Source organism: Neoarius graeffei, chromosome 5 (assembly GCF_027579695.1).
Source record: "Neoarius graeffei isolate fNeoGra1 chromosome 5, fNeoGra1.pri, whole genome shotgun sequence".
Lineage (NCBI taxonomy): Eukaryota > Metazoa > Chordata > Actinopteri > Siluriformes > Ariidae > Neoarius > Neoarius graeffei.
Window position 1 is genome coordinate 92,423,818 of NC_083573.1, and position 22,814 is coordinate 92,446,631.

At 42.8% G+C, this 22,814-nt stretch overlaps 1 protein-coding gene across 1 annotated transcript in view; it reads left to right on the forward strand.

Annotated features, from left to right (window-relative positions):
- adarb2 (adenosine deaminase RNA specific B2 (inactive)) overlaps window positions 1-22,814 on the forward strand; it is a 190,792-nt gene that overhangs the window by 110,278 nt on the left and 57,700 nt on the right. The window contains exon 4 of the mRNA XM_060922521.1: window positions 21,931-22,099. Coding sequence (XP_060778504.1) covers window positions 21,931-22,099 — 169 coding nt within the window. The remainder of the gene's footprint in view (window positions 1-21,930; window positions 22,100-22,814) is intronic.

Below are 22,814 nucleotides of genomic sequence, written 5' to 3' on the forward strand. Positions count from 1 at the left end.
TTCACCACGATCCGCCCTAACTTATTTTAATTATTACTTATTAACAATACTTCTTGTGACCAGAAGAAAATTACAGGGTTTTTTTAACATATAAAGTTTCAAATGTGCATAAATTGAAAACCGTTGCCTATGAGCTTTAAGGCACAATCAGCACGCCTATATAAGGACTCTGAATACACACACACACCAGGGCTTTACATTAGCACCCGCCCACCCGCCAAATGCAGGCAAAATTCGGCTTTGGCAGGTAATGACTTTAGTCTCACTAGCCATTTTGGCGGGTGGTTTATTCTGTGGTATGACAATATATTTTAATTGTAGTTTTCTCTGAAGGCATCTGATATAATAAACGCATTGCAATGTAATATTACGCGCCTACAACTCCCATGAGCACCTGCATAAACATTCTGACAACATGTTAGAATTGTTGAGAACGTACTTTAATGTCTCAGATAAAATCAGTGATACGGTAACCTGCGGTTAATGAACAAAGCAACAAAGTTGCTGACGACTGATAAGCGCACTATGTGGCGGCATATAGCTGGAGTTTCAAACCCTGCTGCTCAGGGAAAAAGGGGCAGAGATGAGCAGGGCTGGAGCAGCATTTTAAAATCCCCGTGTTGTAGTTCTTTATATTGTCTTACTGTATGTCTGTCTCAGACCGGACTGTGGGTCACTAGAACTATATTAATAAATAATGTACATGGAGGTGAGGTAACTTCTTGTGCTCTCTTTAGTGGCAGCTCAACAACAACAAGCATGAGCAATTGTTGACAGCACCTGGAGTGCCGCAGGCTAACATAGTCGAGCACCGAACACTCGATCAGATACACCACACCCCGAGGTCCGTGATGCGCAAAGCGTGCGCCGAAAAACGTTCGCCATATTTAAATGAGAGGGGTGAATTACATGCCACACAAGAGATCTATTCCTGAAATTACTTTTAATGGTGTTTGAACTGAATATCATCAGTTTTGGAAAAAAAAATCATGTATGCGGCAAGAGTAAGAATAATTTAAGCTTGTTTATTGGTTTGATCTGGCCCAAGCAATGAGGACAAAATATACCCTAACCATGTAGCCTGTGGAACTAAGATACATTAACAATCTGGCATCCGTTACACCTACACAAAAAAATTCTGGGAAAAAAATCAGTATACACTACCATGGCAAGGCAAACATAAGTTGAAACTTTCCACTCTATTGCTCTGGCTTATCGAATGATTTATTTTTAAAATCACAAGCAAGGCAGGCTACAACTGCGGTGCTTCGAAAATGTTAATTTAACAGCTTCATGAAAGTGCGCTGATGGTTACCATGGAAACCCCGTGTCTCCTGCACTGCGTTCCTCCACCGAGTCGCGCGCTCATTCGCTTTTGTGCTCTTGGTCTCAGAGCCGCGCGCACGAAACACACATAGAAGACAAAATTAATGTTTCTCATCTCGTCTCATCATCTCTAGCCACTTTATCCTGTTCTACAGGGTCGCAGGCAAGCTGGAGCCTATCCCAGCTGACTACAGGCGAAAGGTGGGGTACACCCTGGACAAGTCGCCAGGTCATCACAGGGCTGACACATAGACACAGACAACCATTCACACTCACATTCACACCTACGGTCAATTTAGAGTCACCAGTTAACCTAACCTGCATGTCTTTGGACTGTGGGTGAAACCGGAGCACCCGGAGGAAACCCACGCGGACACGGGGAGAACATGCAAACTCCATACAGAAAGGCCCTCGCCGGCCACTGGGCTCGAACCCGGACCTTCTTGCTGTGAGACGACAGCGCTAACCACTACACCACCGTACCGCCCCATGTTTTAATGTTATTCTTTATTTTTTTTATCCAGTTGAATATTTAGCATACAAATGTATTTTCAGCTCTTAAAAATGACCGAGGTCCAGACCACGGGGGCCTCAGAGCTGGCTACGGCCATGGAGATGAACAAGACGCTAATAGAAAGATAAGACCGTTGAATGACAAATGGAAGTTCGGGAGAGATTGGCTAGTTCATAGCAAAACCGAAAATACCCTGTACTGTGAAGACTGTCGAAAGTCTGGCAAAGACAGGCACCAGGAATTTTAAACTTGAAACTATAAAGGACCACGAAAAGTCAAATGCACACATCAGTACTATAACATCAAAACAGGCGAAGACGGCTGGTTCACTACAGGACAGCGTTGCTTTCAAGTCCCTGGCTGTCATGAAGTCGGCTGAGCTGGAGAGGATGGAGCTGCTGTTTAGAAACATTCACGTGATTGGAAAGAAGTTGATCTCGCCCCAGCTATCAACTTATGGCCTGCTGGAAGCCTCAGGTCACGAAGACCATTTTTCATGGGCCATTCAGACTCATCTGATGATGAATGTAATGAGGGCATTAAATGTCTCTCTTTACACATGTTCACACACACACAAACACTATTAATAGATAATACATAATATACAGGGGTGGCACGGTGGTGTAGTGGTTAGCACTGTCGCCTCACAGCAAGAAGGTCCGGGTTCGAGCCCCGTGGCTGGCGAGGGCCTTTCTGTGCGGAGTTTGCATGTTCTCCCCGTGTCTGCGTGGGTTTCCTCCGGGTGCTCCGGTTTCCCCCACAGTTCAAAGACATGCAGGTTAGGTTAACTGGTGGCTCTAAATTGACCGTAGGTGTGAATGTGAGTGTGAATGGTTGTCTGTGTCTATGTGTCAGCCCTGTGATGACCTGGCGACTTGTCCAGGGTGTACCCCGCCTTTTGCCCGTAGTCAGCTGGGATAGGCTCCAGTTTGCCTGCGACCCTGTAGAACAGGATAAAGCGGTTAGAGATGATGAGATGAGACATAATATACATAATAATACTTGATAATGGGGCGGCACGATGGTGTAGTGGTTAGCACTGTTGCCTCACGGCAAGAAGGTCTGGGTTTGAGCCCCGTGGCCGGCGAGGGCCTTTCTGTGTGGAGTTTGCATGTTCTCCCCGTGTCCGTGTGGGTTTCCTCTGGGTGCTCCGGTTTCCCCCACAGTCCAAAGACATGCAGGTTAGGTTAACTGGTGGCTCTAAATTGACCGTAGGTGTGAATGTGAGTGTGAATGGTTGTTTGTCTATGTGTCAGCCCTGTGATGACCTGGCGACTTGTCCAGGGTGTACCCCGCCTTTCGCCCGTAGTCAGCTGGGATAGGCTCCAGCTTGCCTGCGACCCTGTAGAACAGGATAAAACGGCTAGAGATAATGAGATGAATTAGATGAGATACTTGATAATACACATAATACTTGCATATCAAAACAAATGTTTTTCAATGATAAATGTTTTGAATTGGACTTTTAATATTAGAATCAGTTCAGTTGTACTGAATGTTATTTTTAATATTCTACAATATTTCATATTGTAAGGGGCTTGAATTTGAGTTCTCATCTCATCTCATTATCTCTAGCCGCTTTATCCTGTTCTACAGGGTCGCAGGCAAGCTGGAGCCTATCCCAGCTGACTACAGGCGAAAGGCGGGGTACACCCTGGACAAGTCGCCGGGTCATCACAGGGCTGACACATAGACACAGACAACCATTCACACTCACATTCACACCTACGGTCAATTTAGAGTCACCAGTTAACCTAACCTGCATGTCTTTGGACTGTGGGGGAAACCGGAGCACCCGGAGGAAACCCACGCGAACACGGGGAGAACATGCAAACTCCACACAGAAAGGCCCTCACCGGCCACGGGGCTCGAACCCGGACCTTCTTGCTGTGAGGTGACAGCGCTAACCACTACACCACCGTGCCGCCCTGAATTTGATTTCAATAAACAAAATACTCTGTTTATATTTTCGTCTGAATTGGTTGCATGTTTTCATATAGGGAGCTACCTTAACAGCACTGAATACTTGAGTGCTACTGTAGAGATACATTATACACTGCCATTCATAATTAAATCTAGATCTTCCGAACTTTAACATATCATGGTGAAGAAAAAACTGCGATTTCCTGGCAACAAAATTGTGGCTAGTGAAAAGGCTGAATGGCTAGTGACTCGGGAAAACCACTAGCCACAGTGGCCAGTGAGCAAAAAAGTTAATGTAAAGCCCTGACACACATACATTGCGAAGTATTGAGTTATTTAGACACATTACCAAGCCGTGAGGTGGCACTGTAGTGTAGTGGTTAGCACTGTTGCCTCATAGCAAGAAAATTCTGGGTCTGAACCCAGCGGCCAACGAGGGCCTTTCTGTGTGGAGTTTGCATGTTCTCCCCGTGTCTGTGTGGGTTTCCTCCTACAGTCCAAAGATGTGCAGGTTAGGTAAATTGGTGGCTCTAAATTGACCGTGAGTGTGAATGGTTGTTTGTGTCTCTATGTGTCTATCAGCCCTGCGATGAGCTGGCGACTGGTCCAGGGTGTACCCTGCCTCTCGCTCGTGGTCAGCTGGGATAGGCTCCAGCTTGCCCCCTGCGACCCCACATGGGATAAGCGGTTACAGATAAAACAAACAAATCAAGCCGTGCATCGTTTTGATTTCCTAGTTTCCGAATTCCTAGTTCCTGTTCCTAGTCCTTTGATTCCACCTTTGTCTGCACCTACGTTATTCTGTTTGTGTCTCGCCTGACCTACTGCCAATTTGGACTGTTTCGACCTGATCGTTTTACTCTTAATAAATATCTTCTGCACTTACGTTCATCTCCAACCATCGCTGATGGTGACCAGACATCCCGGTTTGTAACAGCTAGCGCAAATCACTGTGACTTTAGTCACAGTCTCTATCTAGTTAGATATTCCTACTGTTGTGAGGACATGTTTTTGTATCAGGGTGAACACTACATGTCCACACGCGCGCAAACACACACACATTGCATAAGGTGACCTGTGCTGTAGGTAAATAAGGTCAGAGTGCTGTTCACCTTTGTCGCAGCCTCGCTGGAGTCACACATTCTCCAAAAGAGCCGTATAATGATTTCAGTTCTAAAAGCAGAAAAGCCTGTGGGCTTGTACACATCATGAAGGAACCTTTACAACGATTCCATGCTGACACAGGGGGAAAATTAGCACACGAGTCTTTTCTCCCAGCAGCAGAGAGATCTAAACAACAGCAAGAAGCAAGAGGCGAATGATGCAGGCTGTTTAACTTGCTTTGTTTCCAGCAATATTGCTTCCTAGAAGCAGAGAACAAATTCTGAAACTCTGGATTTCAGTTTGGGCAAACACAAGGGACTTGTGTCCTGCTGTTCATCTTTAGGAAGATACCCAGCCAGGTTTGGGTTCCTGGGACCATTTTGGAGGTTTAAAAACACAGCAGCTTTCATGATGGATATTGTAGATGGAAAACGTATAGCTGTGTGTGTGTGTGTGTGTGTGTGTGTGTGTGTGTGTGTGTGTGTGTGTGTGTGTGTGGACAGAGAGAGAGAGAGAGAAAGAAAGAATGAGCATAATTCATCCCATTGGCTTTCTGTCTCTTTGGCCTTTTTTCACCCACAGATACTTAGTCACCCTCCTACCTTGTCTTCACTGGTTATTTAATTCATTTATTGATTTATGTTCTAGCCGAGTCTTTCGTGGATCACGCTGCAGGTTTTCTTCAGTGGATGGAGACACGGTGTACATGCCTGCACAATGTAGTCCATAAACGAGATTGTCAATGACGGCGTAGCTCACTCCGGCCCTGTCTAGTCCAGAAGGAACGATCTAAAGTGGGCTACCTTGCGCAATAAACACTGCAAGCTATATACACTATATACAAGCTATATATAGAAGCGATGTACACCTTAGGAATACCGGCTGATTTGCCAGAAAGAATCCAAAATGGCAAGGACTTGACCGAGAAGAAGCGATTTTTGTTGAACTGCTCATTAAGGCTTAATTAATCCATAACTTTATTAATAATTGTAATTAAACAAATCTTGGTCGAAGTTATATGCATCGTAGGTACCCCAGTTTATGGTTATTTAGCACAAAAGTCATTTAGCACAAAACTAAACTCTTTTAGCACAAATCCAAAGTCTTTTAGCACAAGTTCTGAAGTCTCTTAGCACAACTCTAAGTTCTTTAGCACAAGATCCAAGAACACTTAATCTTTATTATGAATACTTACTGATCATGTTTAAAGATGTTTGATGGATTTTTTATGAAAGTTGCCGAGATTCCAATCGAAAACGAGCGATTGTATTTCCCCACTCCGCCATCTTGAAACCGCTATGTTTGCTGGAGCCCGTATGTTGGTCACCAATCCTCCCTCCAAATTATTTAACACAGCACGTCCCCTGACACAGTACACCGCTACAGCCAACTTCCAGGTTTGTTTTGTCTTTATTAAAGTGCTAAGTTTAAATTATATCATATTTATTATTGGCAATTTGATAATTTGATAAAGAATGAAAAGTCAAGCGAAATTTACAAGACAATAAGAGTTTAAAAAAGCATTTTGTTTGTTCTTTATTTTAATTTTTTACAAAAGAAAAAAGGTTGAAAGAAAGGAAAACTATGTACAGTTATTTCACTTATTTTATTAAGCTATTTACATTTTAGATCATTGCTGTGACTTCTAAATGCAAGAAAGTGAAATAATTAAACTTGAAACAAAAAAAAAAAACTTGGTAATCAATTAAACCGCAGGTGCCACTAAAAATGCACATGATTTAAGAAGTTGGAAGACATTAATTTCTTTTTTATTTTTTGGAAACGATCCTATAAACAAAAAATCTTGGGCTGTAAATTCTGGCTTCCAGCTTATCATAATAAGCCCCTTCCGATATCAAGATGAGTTGTTGTTTTTTTTCGATTATTGTGACCATAATCCAGAGTTGTGCTAAAGAACATAGAGTTGTGCTAAGAGACTTTAGAACTTGTGCTAAAAGACTTTAGATTTCTGATAAAAGACTTTTGTGCTAAATAACCGGATAGCGGTCTCCCTACCTTCATGCCAGAAAGAATCAAAATTGGTGAAGAATTGAGGGAGAAGCAGCGATTTGTGTGGAAACTGCTCATTAGGGATTGATTAATTACTCCATATCTTCATTATTAATTGCAATTATGCAAATTTGGGTGGAAGTCATATGCAGCCCAGGCAGACCTACCTTCCTGCCAAAAAGAATAAAAATTGGTGAAGAACTGAGAGAGAAGAAACGATTTGGGTGAAATGTGGATGTTGCCAATGGACGATGGACGACGGACAATACGTGATGGCATAAACTCATCATCTGTCAGCCGGATGAGCTAATAATGAATGAATAAAGAGTACGTGATTTCCTGGGTCAGGGAAGTTCACAGGAATTATATGCAATGGAAACACACAAAGCTATAAGGACTTAACACATCATGCATAATGAATTGTAGCATTGCATCATGAGAATGGTTGTGAATTTCCAATCATGAGTGAATCATCTTCTTCTTCTTCCTCTCCTTTCAGCTATTCCTGATTCTTCTTTTCAGCTATTTCCTCATGTCCTCCTTCACCACATCCATAAATCTCATCTTTGCTCTTCCTCTTTTCCTTCTACCTGGCAACTCCATCTCCAGCATCCTTTTCCCAATACACCCTGGATCTCTCCTCTGTACGTGTCCAAACCAAACCATCTCAATCTCACCTCTCTCACTTTGTCTCCAAGCCGTCCTACATGTCCTGTCCATCTAATATTCTCATTTCTAATCCCGTCCAACTTTCTCACTCCCACTGAGAATCTCAACATCTTCAGCTCGGCTCCCTCCAGTTCTGTTCAGCCTCCTGTCTTTCCATCAGCGCCACTGTTTCAAAACTGTACCACATTGCTGCTCTTACTATTGTCTTGTACACTTTCCTTTTCACTCTTGCTGGCAATCTTCTGTCACACACTCATAATAAAAATAAAAGTATTCTTATGAATCGAGAAACAAAGCAGAAAAAAGCTAGAAATAATTCATTTTACCTAAAAAATTAATCTTCAGAAAAAAAGTTGTCACTCTGGAGGAACTCTTGAAGGTTTTTCCCCCTTCTAACCTACAAAAGTTAGAGCTATTTCTAACAAGAACCTTTTTTCTGAAACCTAAAAGTGCTTGAATCCTATCCTTGAAGAAACCTTTTATCTTAAGTGTTATCTGTGTGTGTTATCTGGATATGTTTGTGGTTGCAAATAATTTTCTTATTAATAGGCATATCAGACGCTCGCTGGTCGTGCTGTGAAAATTGCCCATGCAGACGCTCATCTAAGTTTCCAAATCTGTCATCGCTTAACTATTGAATATTTTCTCTTGTGAATGCTCTCATTAAAAAGCTTATAATCTCTGCTTTCCAAATAAATTTTTCTCATTAAGATCTGTTCAGTACTTTGGAAGTAATGGCAGGTTGAAGTTGGTACAACAGAGTCAAAATTCTGCTCGCGTGACGTCGGGAAACTGCCGGTGCTTTTCTTTTTGAGTCACAGGGAAGCGGTCAGGCTCTCTCTCTCTCTCCTCTGATCGGTTTCCGACTGGATTACTCATGAATATCAATCAGATAACTTTTATAGGGATGTTCTCTCGCTCTCACTGTTTCTGATGAAGGATTCAGCAAAATTTTCCAGCCACTAGTTTTGATATTATGATTCATGGGATACTTTGAAGTGAGTTTTCAGAGCTTTACCTACTTTTTTTCAAATAAAACTGATTCCTGTAAATAAATAACTATTTTAGAATAGAACTGGGGTGGCACGGTGGTGTAGTAGTTAGCGCTGTCACCTCACAGCAAGAAGATCCGGGTTCGAGCCCCGTGGCCGGCGAGGGCCTTTCTGTGCGGAGTTTGCATGTTCTCCCCGTGTCCGCGTGGGTTTCCTCCGGGTGCTCTGGTTTCCCCCACAGTCCAAAGACATGCAAGTTAGGTTAACTGGTGACTCTAAATTGACCGTAGGTGTGAATGGTTGTCTGTGTCTATGTGTCAGCCCTGTGATGACCTGGCGACTTGTCCAGGGTGTACCCCACCTTTCGCCCGTAGTCAGCTGGGATAGGCTCCAGCTTGCCTGCGACCCTGCAGAACAGGATAAAGCGGCTAGAGATAATGAGATGAGATGAGAATAGAACTGGAGTCGTTTTGATGAAAAATATTGAGATCTTAGTGGTCGGAATGAGATTTTTAAAAACCAGAAGTCAGAACCGCGAGTGTCAATTTCAGTTCAGTTAATGTGAATTGTTTATTGGATGTGAATCAGACAGTTTTTTCGAGATTCACCTTGAAAGCTGTGAATATTATGATTTATATTCTTTCATATAAACACTAGTAGGCCCTACTTTTGAGAAATACAAAGGCCTACAGAGCACAAAGAGGATATTAGAAATAATCTTTTATTACTTTTTTTATTCTGATAGAGAACAGTAGATGTGAATGATGTTCAATGCTTATTTATGCATATTTTATAATTAACATTGATTTCTCCTTCTTTGTGATATAGAAATGAGAGTTAAGATCAGCTTTATATTGCACAAATAAAGCTATTTGATGACACTTTGAAGAAGAGAGTGTACCGATTTAACATTTTTACCTAATTAGCATCATTAATACTAATTAAATGCTAATTTGTATCATTGGTTTTTACTAATTTTTTAAAGCTATGTATTCAGTATACAACCATCTATGTGCCTGCCAATTTCCATGTAAACATCTTGAAAAATGGAAAAGTTATGAAGAAAAAACTTTTGATCCCATTGGTTTATGAGGCCCATTTTGGACCATGTGATTCTCATACAGAATATTACTGCAGTTTTCTACAAATTAAGCCGTTTCTTCAATCTTTGATTTGTAATATCTCAAGAATGGATAAACATATTTTAATTCTGGGAAAAGTATGTTGTTCTGCATTCAGTTCTGAATTCAAGGAGACACGTTTCAAACAATTTGGATTGAATTTGAATTTTCACCTGATATGCCTATTATTTATACCTACGGTAGAACCCCTCAGGCATTTAAAATTACCTGAGCTGTCTTAGTACTTAGGGGGGAAATGGGTTCTTTATTGGATTATTGCTCATTAAGGGATCATAAAACCACTTTGCTTCTCCTTCCGATCAAGAAATAATGTTTTACAGACAACCAAGGAGTGTATTATTTGATATTCTGACCTTAAATGCAACCTGAAATCAAATCAAAACTAGAAAATATATATTGTTAGTATCGTGCATGCATGCAAAAAAAAAAATCCACGTGCACCACTCTTTCTTTGTCTGATTGCGAGGTCTGGTCTGATCATAGATGTAACATTGTTAAGTCTGCGGTATGTTTTCAAAGTTTCCTTGTTATGTGTTTCCTCAGTTTTTGATTATGGCTCTTTCTGCTTTGATTCTGTCTGTCTGTCTGTCTTTTGACCTTCGTTATGTAACCCAGTGAGTTTGTGTCCTTAAGTCATGTTGTTTATCAGTGTCAGTCACTTGAAACACAAAATTCTTGTTAATCATATTCAGTCTTGTCTTTGTCACTAGCCCCCCCCAGATTAGAAAAAAGGGATAGAAAAAAAATCCACCTTTTGGTGAAGTTGCTTCATCTCAAACTGAAACAAGATCAACCGTGAGCTACTGCTCACTTGCGTATCCCCCGCCCTCGCTTATATCAGAACGCAAGCAATCGAAGGAATAGGACACTTATTATGAATGCTGACTTCAACAAATAATGAACCCTGAAACAACTAAGTAAAGAGCAGTGTCTCTCCCCAGGGATTTCAAATAGCATCCTGCTAAACTGCCATTCTGAAATAGCATTTTGCTTCTTAAAATCCACCCTATATGTTTCGTAAATACATTCAGTCGGTAAACAGGAAGTCGATGTGCGACAGACCTGAAAACGGTATACACGGTATAGAACCCCAAGCTGAAGCTCAGTACCAAATATCAAGCAGTTGTGATTTGTAGTTGCTGAGAAGAGTGTTATGAAAATTTTGTAAATCCACCCTATATGTTTCGTAAATACATTCAGTCGGTAAACAGGAAGTTAATGTGCGACAGACCTGAAAATAGTAAAAATGGTATAGAACCCCAAGCTGAAGCTCGGTACCAAGTACCAAGTGGCTATGGATTTGTGGCTGCTGAGAAAAAGGGTGTTACAGATGGACGGACGGACAGAGGCAAACCAGTATACCACCCCACCCCCCACACCGGAACGGGGATATAAAATCCAACCTTTAATTGAAATAAACATATTCAAAGAAAAACAAATACCTCATCAAGAAATATATTTTCAACAAAAACACATGTTCCACTATTATTGCCCCACCTCCTTTGCCAGTAAAACAGCACTGAGTCTCTCCTATAACATTTTATAAGGTTGGAGATACAGAGCAGGGCATCTGAGACCATTCTTCTTTACACAATCTCTCCAGATCATCCAGGGTCCTCGGGCCTCTCTTGTGTTCTCTCCTCTTGAGCTCAACCCACAGGTTTTCACTGGGGTTCAGCTCAGGGGACTGAGATGGCCAGGGCAGAAGCTTGATTCTGTGATTCTCAGTGAACCATTTTTGTGTTGATTTGGACAGATGCTTCGGATCATTGTCCTGCTGGAAGATCCAATGACGACCCCGTTTTAGTTTTCTGACAGAGGAGCCAGATTCTGATTTGCAATGTCCTGGTATTTCATGGAGTCCATGATGCCATGGACCCTAACAAGGTTTCCAGGGTCTTTGGAGGAAAAACAGTCCCAAAACATCACAAAACGTCCACCATATTTTACAGATGGGATCGGGTTCTTTTCATTATAGCCGTCCTTCTTTTTACACCAAACCCACCTTGAGTGTTTATTGCCATAAAGCTACATTTTTTTTGTTCCATCAGACCAGAGAACATGGTTCCAGTCAAAGTTGTACTAGCATTTTTTCTAACCCTTTTTATTAACCTTTACAAGGGATTTCATTTATTTGTCACATAGATAATAACAGGAGAAGAATATAGGGCAAAGCCTCAATTGGTTTTCAACCCCTTTGCTTTGACATAGATATATTTTTTTAAATATATATATATATATATATATATATATATATATATATATATATATATATATATATATATTTTTTTTTTTTTTTTTTTTTTTTTTTTTTTTTACACCGGATGCCTTTCCTGACACAACCCTGGTTTGTGCAAGCCATCAGGTGTGGGGTTCAATGTGGAACCTTCTTGTTGCTACACCACCATGCCGCCCTAAATAATAATAAATAATTTGGTGCCAATAATTATGGAAGCCACTGTACAGTGGGGCAAAAAAGTATTTAGTCAGCCACCAATCGTGCAAGTTCTCCCACTTAAAAAGATGAGAGAGGCCTGTAATTTTCATCATAGGTATACCTCAACTATGAGAGACAGAATGGGGGGAAAGAATCCAGGATATCACATTGTAGGATTTTTAATGAATTACAGTGGTGCTTGAAAGTTTGTGAACCCTTTAGAATTTTCTATATTTCTGCATAAATATGACCTAAAACATCATCAGATTTTCACACAAGTCCTAAAAGTAAATAAAGAGAACCCAGTTAAACAAATGAGACAAAAATATTATACTTGGTCATTTATTTATTGAGGAAAATGATCCAATATTACATATCTGTGAGTGGCAAAAGTATGTGAACCTTTGCTTTCAGTATCTACTGTGATCCCCTTGTGCAGCAATAACTGCAACTAAACGTTTCCAGTAACTGTTGATCAGTCCTGCACACCGGCTTGGAGGAATTTTAGCCCATTCCTCTGTACAGAACAGCTTCAACTCCGGGATGTTGGTGGGTTTTCTCACATGAACTGCTCGCTTCAGGTCCTTCCACAACATTTCAATTGGATTAAGGTCATGACTTTGACTTGGCCATTCCAAAACATTTACTTTATTCTTCTTTAACCATTCTTTGGTAGAACAACCTGTGTGCTTAGGATTGTTGTCTTGCTGCATGACCCGGCTTATCTTGAGACTCAGTTCATGGACAGATGTCCTGATATTTTCCTTTAGAATTCACTGGTATAATTCAGAATTCATTGTTCCATCAATGATGGCAAGCCGTCCTGGCCCAGATGCAGCAAAACAGGCCCAAACCATGATACTACCACCACCATGTTTCACAAATGGGATAAGGTTCTTATGCTGGAATGCAGTGTTTTCCTTTCTCCAAACATAACGCTTCTCATTTAAACCAAAAATTCTATTTTGGTCTCACATTTTCACATTTGGTCAAACATTTTCCAATAGCCTTCTGGCTTGTCCACGTGATCTTTAGCAAATTGCAAACGTGCAGCAATGTTCTGTTTGGAGAGCAGTGGCTTTCTCCTTGCAACCCTGCCATGCACACCATTGTTGTTCAGTGTTCTCCTGATGGTGGACTCATGAACATTAACATTAGCCAATGTGAGAGAGGCCTTCAGTTGCTTAGAAGTTACCCTGGGGTCCTTTGTGACCTTGCCGATGATTACACACCTTGCTCTTGGAGTGATCTTTGTTGGTCGACCACTCCTGGGGAGGGTAACAGTGGGCTTGAATTTTCTCCATTTGTACACAATCTGTCTGACTGTGGATTGGTGGAGTCCAAACTCTTTAGAGATGGTTTTGTAACCTTTTCCAGCCTGATGAGCATCAACAACACTTTTTCTGAGGTCCTCAGAAATCTCCTTTGTTCGTGCCATGATACATTTCCACAAACATGTGTTGTGAAGATCAGACTTTGATAGATCCCTGTTCCTTACATAAAAGAGGGTGCCCACTCACACCTGATTGTCATCCCATTGATTGAAAACGCCTGACTCTAATTTCACCTTCAAATTAACTGCTAATCCTAGAGGTTCACATACTTTTGCCACTCACAAAGATGTAATGTTGGATCATTTTCCTCAATAAATAAATGACCAAGTATAATATTTTTGTCTCATTTGTTTAACTGGGTTCTCTTTATCTACTTTTAGGACTTGTGTGAAAATCTGATGACGTTTTAGGTCATATTTATGCAGAAATATAGAAAATTCTAAAGGGTTCACAAACTTTCAAGCACCACTGTAATTGGTAAATTCCTTGGTAAAATAAGTATTTGGTCACCGACAAACAAGCAAGATTTCTGGCTCTCACAGACCTGTAACTTCTTCTTTAAGAGGCTCCTCTTTCCTTCACTCGTTACCTGTATTAATGGCACCTGTTTGAACTCATTATCAGTATAAAAGACACCTGTCCACAACCTCAAACAGTCACACTCCAAACTCCACTATGGCCAAGACCAAAGAGCTATCAAAGGACACCAGAAACAAAATTGTAGACCTGCACCAGGCTGGGAAGACTGAATCTGCAATAGGTAAGCAGCTTGGTGTGAAGAAATCAACTGTGGGAGCAATTATTAGAAAATGGAAGACATACAAGACCACTGATAATCTCCCTCGATCTGGGGCTCCACGCAAGATCTCACTCCGTGGGATCAAAATGATCACAAGAACGGTGAGCAAAAATCCCAGAACCACACGGGGGGACCTAGTGAATGACCTGCAGAGAGCTGGGACCAAAGTAACAAAGGCTACCATCAGTAACACACTACGCCGCCAGGGACTCAAATCCTGCAGTGCCAGACGTGTCCCCCTGCTTAAGCCAGTACATGTCCAGGCCCGTCTGAAGTTTGCTAGAGAGCATTCGGATGATCCAGAAGAGGATTGGGAGAATGTCATATGGTCAGATGAAACCAAAATAGAACTTTTTGGTAAAAACTTGGGCTGAACGATTTTAAGAAAAAATTGAATTGCGATTTTTCTGGCAGATATTGCGATTTTGATTTCAACCATGATTTTTTTTCTTTAAATCATGTTTCAGTGCAAATTAATTAATACAATGAATTCCATAAAGCTAATGCAAGAATGAAAACTGAGGTCAACAGATTTCAAATGTAGGCCAGTTTATTAACATTGAGTGCCTGAGGAACAAGTTATAATAACTCGTCTCGTCTTCTTCCGCTTATCCGGGACCGGGTCGCGGAGGCAGCAGTCTAAGCATGGAAGCCCAAACTTCCCTTTCCCCAGACACCTCGGCCAGCTCCTCGGGAAGAACACCGAGGCGTTCCCAGGCCAGCCGAGAGACATAGTCCCTCCAGCGTGTCCTGGGTCTTCCCTGGGGCCTCTTCCCGGGGGGACATGCCTGGAACACCTCCCCAGGGAGGCATCCAGGAGGCATCCGAAAAAGATGCCCGAGCCACCTCAGCTGATTCCTCTCGATGTGGAGGAGCAGCGGCTCTACTCTGAGCTCCTCCCGAGTGACTGTGCTTCTCACCCTATCTCTAAGGGAGCGCCCAGCCACCCTGCAAAGGAAACTCATTTCGGCTGCTTGTATCCGCGATCTTGTTCTTTCAGTCATTACCCAAAGCTCATGACCATAGGTGAGAGTCGGAACGTAGATCAACCAGTAAATTGAGAGCTTCGCCTTTTGGCTCAGCTCCTTCTTCACCACGACGGACCGGTAAAGCGACCGCATCACTGCGGAGGCTGCACCGATCCGCCTGTCGATCTCACGCTCCATCCTTCCCTCACTCATGAACAAGATCCAGAGATACTTAAACTCCTCCACTTGAGGCAGGACTTCTCCACCAGCCTGGAGAGGGCAAGCCACCCTTTTCCGGTCGAGAACCATGGCCTCGGACTTGGAGGTGCTGATTCTCATCCCAGCCGCTTCACACTTGACTGCAAACCGCCCCAGTGCATGCTGAAGGTCCTGGTTAGCCTACAGGACAACATCATCTGCAAAAAGCAGAGATGAAATCCTGTGGTTCCCAAACAGGATTCCTTCCGGCCCCTGGCTGCGCCTAGAAATTCTGTCCATAAAAATTATGAACAGAACCGGTGACAAAGGGCAGCCCTGCCGGAGTCCAACATGCACTGGGAACAGGTCTGACTTACTGCTGGCAATGCGAACCAGACTCCTGCACTGTTCGTACAGGGACCAGACAGCCCTTAGCAAAGAGCCCCGAACCCCATACTCCCGAAGCACCCCCCACAGAATACCACGGGGGACATGGTCGAATGCCTTCTCCAGATCCACAAAGCACATGTGGACTGGTTGGGCAAACTCCCATGAACCCTCGAGCACCCTATGAAGGATATAGAGCTGGTCCAGTGTTCCGCGACCAGGACGAAAACCGCATTGTTCCTCCTGGATCCGTGGTTCGACTATTGGTCGAATTCTCCTCTCCAGTACCCTGGAGTAAACCTTCCCTGGGAGGCTGAGAAGTGTGATTCCCCTATAATTGGAGCACACTCTCCGGTCCCCTTTCTTAAAAAGAGGGACCACCACCCCAGTCTGCCACTCCAGAGGCACTGTCCCCAACTGCCACGCGATGTTGCAGAGGCATGTCAACCAAGACAGCCCCACAACATCCAGAGACTTGAGATACTCAGGGCGGATCTCATCCACCCCCGGTGCCTTGCCACCGAGGAGCTTGCAAACCACCTCAGTGACTTTGGCTTGGGTAATGGACGAGTCCACCTCTGAGTCATCAGCCTCAGTCTCCTCAGTGGACGACATGACAGTGGGATTGAGGAGATCCTCAAAGTATTCCTTCCACCGCCCAACAATGTCCCCAGTCGAGGTCAACAGCTCCCCACCCGCACTGTAAACAGTGTTGGCAGAGTACTGCTTCCCCCTCCTGAGGCGCCGGACGGTTTGCCAGAATTTCTTCGAGGCCGACCGATAGTCCTTCTCCATGGCCTCCCCGAACTCCTCCCAGTTCCCAGTTTTTGCCTCCGCAACTGCCCGAGCTGCAGCACGCCTGGCCTGCTGATACCCGTCAGCTGCCTCAGGAGTCCCGGAGGTCAACATGCCCCGATAGGACTCCTTCTTCAGCTTGACGGCATCCCTTACTTCTGGTGTCCACCACCAGGTTCGGGGATTGCCGCCACAACAGGCACTGGAGACCTTGCGGCCACAGCTCCGAACAGCTGCATCCACAATGGAGGTAGAGAACCTGGTCCACTCAGACTCAATGTCCCCCGCCTCCCTCGGAAGCTGGGAAAAGCTCTACCAGAGGTGGGAGTTAAAGACCCCCCCCAACAGAGTGCTCGGCCAGACGTTCCCAGCAGACCCTCACCATACGTTTGGGCCTGCCAGGTCTGTCCAGCTTCCTCCTCCGCCAGCGGATCCAACTCACCACCAGGTGGTGATCAGTTGACAGCTCAGCCCCTCTCTTCACCCGAGTGTCCAAGACATAGGGCCGGAGATCAGATGAAACGACTACAAAGTCGATCATCGACCTCCGACCTAAGGTGTCCTGGTGCCATGTGCACTTATGGACACCCCTATGCTCGAATATGGTGTTTGTTATGGACAAACCTCTGGCCTGTAGGCACAAACAACAGCAAGAGCCCTCTTCCCAATCCTAAGGTGCAGAGAGGCGACCCTCTCGTTCACTGGGGTAAACTCCAACACAAATTTATAATAACTTAAAATAAAAAGAGAGCCATCTTTCTTAAGTAAACTTTTGCTTCTTTTACTTTTCCCATCTACAACATATCAGACATAAAAAAAGGTTGATCAATGGCTCAGCTGCATCAAAATATTGCACTTTTGTAAAAGAATGTACATAAGCATTATAAATTATAACTAGAGTCAACAATTCCCCTGTGGGAAATAAGAGTGATGCAGTGGCTGTAGCAGTTGTTATTGCAGGGCCCCTCCCTCCTGTGTGTGTGAGAGAGAGCGAGCAGCCCCTCCCCCACCCACGCACTCAGACACAGAGACAGAGAAAGCGCACTTTTTCCTCACAGCGCTCCCTCCAAACAATGGGGATTTACACGAAATCGGAAGGAGATATTCACAAAATTCTTTCACACTGAGTGCCACAAGGCTTTCCTGAACGTAATTTTTTGTCTGTAGTGTAAAAAATGAGGACAATTTATTGACGAAACAAAACATGGGTCAGTTTAGGAGCACTGAGAAAAACCGCGGCTTTAACGATCCCAAAATCGTGTTGTCTGAGATCGCGATTTTCGGTCAAAAACGATAGATCGTTCAGCCCTAGTAAAAACTCAACTTGTCATGTTTGGAGGAGAAAGAATGCTGAGTTGCATCCAAAGAACACCATACCTACTGTGAAGCATGGGGGTGGAAACATCATGCTTTGGGGCTGTTTTTCTGCAAAGGGACCAGGACGACTGATCCGTGTAAAGGAAAGAATGAATGGGGCCATGTATCGTGAGATTTTGAGTGAAAACCTCCTTCCATCAGCAAGGGCATTGAAGATGAAATGTGGCTGGGTCTTTCAGCATGACAATGATCCCAAACACACCGCCCAGGCAACAAAGGAGTGGCTTCGTAAGAAGCATTTCAAGGTCCTGGAGTGGCCTAGCCAGTCTCTAGATCTCAACCCCATAGAAAATCTTTGGAGGGAGTTGAAAGTCCATGTTGCCCAGCGACAGCCCCAAAACATCACTGCTCTAGAGGAGATCTGCATGGAGGAATGGGCCAAAATACCAGCAACAGTGTGTGTAAACCTTGTGAAGACTTACAGAAAACGTTTAACCTCTGTCATTGCCAACAAAGGGTATATAACAAAGTATTGAGATGAACTTTTGTTATTGACCAAATACTTATTTTCCACCATAATTTGCAAATAAATTCTTTAAAAATCAGACAATGTGATTTTCTGGATTTTTTTTCTCATTTTGTCTCTCACAGTTGAGGTATACAGTACCTATGATGAAAATTACAGGGCTCTCTCATCTTTTTAAGTGGGAGAACTTGCACAATTGGTGACTGACTAAATACTTTTTTGCCCCACTGTATATTACTCACACACACAAAATGTATTACATGATTAAATTTCTTTCATGCTGTCTTTAACCATGTTCCCGCTGTTCTCTCAGCTCATGAGCATGTTAATATCTTCAGCTGCTTTCATTCGTTTAACACTTTACACAATCCTGTTAACACTCTGCCTGCTCTTCAGCTCCATGTTTGACAGCTCATCAGAATCAGTATGGAGCTTCTCTTGAATTTCATAGTAGCCTGGATGGTTTAGACTGAATCATCTCTCCTTTCTTCTTCTTCTTTTCTCTTTCCCCCTCAACAACCCAAGCTTTAACCTTTACCGCCTTTAACCCTGCCTCAATATTATCTTTTATTATTGTTATTGCTGGCTCGCCGTGCCAACGGCTCAGAGGCCATGGCTTCCAATCCTGCATGGGCTCTGCCTGATAAAAGCTCATATGTTGCCTCTCGCCTGCAGGTCTCAGGGAGTCAGTGAACCCTGAATTTCTCATGTGATGGAGAGAGATTTTCTGCTTTATATTTTGAGGTCTGCACATGCTGAGCCTGACAATCCTGTGCTCCTTTTTCATTGTTTTCAAATTCAGCACAAAGGCTTGCTTTCCTGCATGAGTTGTATGAGTGGGATTCAGGTTCGGGACAAGGTGGAGCTGCGTTTGTGCCGGTGTTGTGGGTTTGGTGTTGCTGCAGTGTGTAAAAATCTAGAAATTAAAATGCTTTGTGCGCTGCAGTCACATGACCAATAGATTCTCTCCAGACAAGTCCTCAACAAACAAAAAATAATGCGTTTGTTCAAGCAATGTTGTATATTAGTGTGGGTTGTAGCACAAGCCTACAAGACGCACGATGTAAACTGATTTAATGACAAATGTAATTGTTGATATGGTGAACTTTTCTATTAGGACATGTTTGTTTAGCATTTATAGAAGGAGTCTCCAATGTCAGAAATTTGTAACGCTGTCACTAAGTTTTCTGACATGGACTTTCTGGGTAACAAACTGTTTTTTCTATCTTATTTACTAAAGACACTATAGCATCGAACCCCAATAGGCAGTCCGTGGGCCAGATGTGAGAACCAAATGTCTGGCTCGCGCAACATGACATCACGTCAGAGCTGATGCAAATATCCAATGAGAGAGTTTTCTGCCGCACATGCACAGAAGCATTTCTTTGTTCGCTGGGAAAGAGAAAGACGTGTTGAACACCTGAAAGGCTACCAAAACTTCATTAGATATTCTTCACGCATATTTACAAACAGTGGCGAACCGTTACTATTAGAGCTGGGACTTGAGCTCAGATAAAACTTAACCAGACACCAAAAAAGCATCAGGGCAAAGGATTTTACAAGCGTTTAGCGGCAGGCTGCCAGGTCGCTCCGTTGTGTGTAGCTGTCGATGTTGATTTTAAAAGTAACTAAGTAAATTACACAGAGAAATGTATACTTAAGTTTGAGTGAAAAATACTGTAGCGAGCGTGTAGCGTGGAAGAAGAGTCTGGAGAGAGAAATCTTAGTTTCTCTGTCGTTAGCCTGTGCTACTTGCTCTTGATACCACTGGCTTGACCGCTTTATTAGCATTTGCTAACACTACTGATGAAAGCTACACCGGCTGGAAGGTGACTTCATTGCTGCGCTGACGGTGCCGACTCGTGGTTAAGCTCACGTTGGGGTTCAAGAAGGCAGAGGGTGATAAATTTTCGGTCCCTCCCACTATAAATCAAAATCTGATTGGTTAATTCATCTGTCACTTCCTACATAAACATACACTGCCATGGCCTTCTGTCCCAGCAATGAAGTCCGAACCAATGAGTGAGCAGCTCTAAACTCTTCTCAGCCTAGAAACAACAAACAAAAAAATCTAATTGGATAACTCGATTTTAATGTTTTCAGGACAGTAACGCTTTCATTTCTGAAGCACATTTGATAGAAAATGAGGCCAAATTAGAATTAGAAGAGAATAATTATCATGAAATAATGAAACAAATTAAATATAACATTTGAAATTCCGATATGGGCGGCACGGTGGTGTAGTGGTTAGCGGTGTCGCCTCACAGCAAGAAGGTCCTGGGTTCGAGCCCCGGGGCCAGCGAGGGCCTTTCTGTGCGGAGTTTGCATGTTCTCCCCATGTCCGCGTGGGTTTCCTCCGGGTGCTCTGGTTTCCCCCCACAGTCCAAAGACATGCAGGTTAGGTTAACTGGTGACTCTAAATTGACCGTAGGTGTGAATGTGAGTATGAATGGTTGTCTGTGTCTATGTGTCAGCCCTGTGATGACCTGGTGACTTGTCCAGGGTGTACCCCGCCTTTCGCCCGTAGTCAGCTGGGATAGGCTCCAGCTTGCCTGCGACCCTGTAGAACAGGATAAAGCGGCTAGAGATAATGAGATGAACACCGAGAAGGCCCTGATGGTTCACTTCTGTTTACACGAGAAAAACATACCAATGGACATCGAAAAACTGGAAAAGAGTGTGTATGTATAATAATAATTTTGGCTGGATTTTTTTTTCATGGTATATCAGATATATTCCATTCTCAACACCAGCCAATATTATTTAAACGTCAATCAGATCCGTGATGTATTTCGTATGAAAAATGCAAGTTTTTCAACACGAGAAGATAAACATCATATCTTCAAGCCAACATGTGATTTTCTTTTTATTGTATCGACACATTCACAAACAAAAAGGACCCAAATTTATCAAAACAATTCATCAATTTCCTCACAAGTGATATATAGAGAGATTTATGTCACGGTTTTGGTTCTCCATGTCCCGGATGGAGCTCGTATGAAAAATACATATGAGTGGTGTATTTCCCAGTAAAACACTTGTATCCACGTAATATAATGTAATATCAACACCATGTTGTTGTTTATTTTACTATAACAGTGTTTTCAAACATTATTAGCACCAGATTTTCAGCTTTTGACTAGCAGCGTATATTAATTTTGCATTAAAGAAGGAGTAACAAGGTTCCAAACAGTGAAAGTGTGTAAGTATTTACAGTAATGTTACAATTAATCTATATTTTAGTTGTACTTTTATTACTAGTATGTCTTTATTATCTTTCTCTGTTCTTTGTCTTGCCTTGACCAACTGTTGTAAAACTTTCCTTAAGTTTATCTTATAGATTTTATATCGTAAATATGACATATTATGTATAAATGTATATTATCTATAATTGTCTGAGATGCCACTGTCAATAAAACTCCAGCTCTAATAGGATCAGTGTTTTTATGTAGATTTCACAGATTTCTCTATTTCCTGTGCTTTTTCTAGGGCTGGATGTGAGACAGGCTGAAGTGGTAGCGCTGGCTACAGGCACTAAGTGCATTAACGGAGAGTATCTGAGTGACCAGGGCCTAACTGTGAACGACTGTCACGCAGAAATCACAGCCAGACGAGCGTTACTGCGCTTCCTCTACTCCCACCTGGAGCTGCACCTCAGGTACATCCTCAACTCGTTTTATCATCATCACCCACACTGTGGTCGTCTAGATCTTTCACCGTCGACAACCCCGATTCCAAAAAAGTTGGGACAAAGTACAACTTGTAAATAAAAACGGAATGCAATGATGTGGAAGTTTCAAAATTCCATATTTTATTCAGAATAGAACATAGATGACATATCAAATGTTTAAACTGAGAAAATGTATCATTTAAAGAGAAAAATTAGGTGATTTTAAATTTCATGACAACAACACATCTCAAAAAAGTTGGGACAAGGCCATGTTTCCCACTGTGAGACATCCCCTTTTCTCTTTACAACAGTCTGTAAACGTCTGGGGACTGAGGAGACAAGTTGCTCAAGTTTAGGGATAGGAATGTTAACCCATTCTTGTCTAATGTAGGATTCTAGTTGCTCAACTGTCTTAGGTCTTTTTTGTCGTATCTTCCGTTTTATGATGCACCAAATGTTTTCTATGGGTGAAAGATCTGGACTGCAGGCTGGCCAGTTCAGTACCCGGACCCTTCTTCTACGCAGCCATGATGCTGTAATTGATGCAGTATGTGGTTTGGCATTGTCATGTTGGAAAATGCAAGGTCTTCCCTGAAAGAGATGTCGTCTGGATGGGAGCATATGTTGCTCTAGAACCTGGATATACCTTTCAGCATTGATGGTGTCTTTCCAGATGTGTAAGCTGCCCATGCCACACGCACTA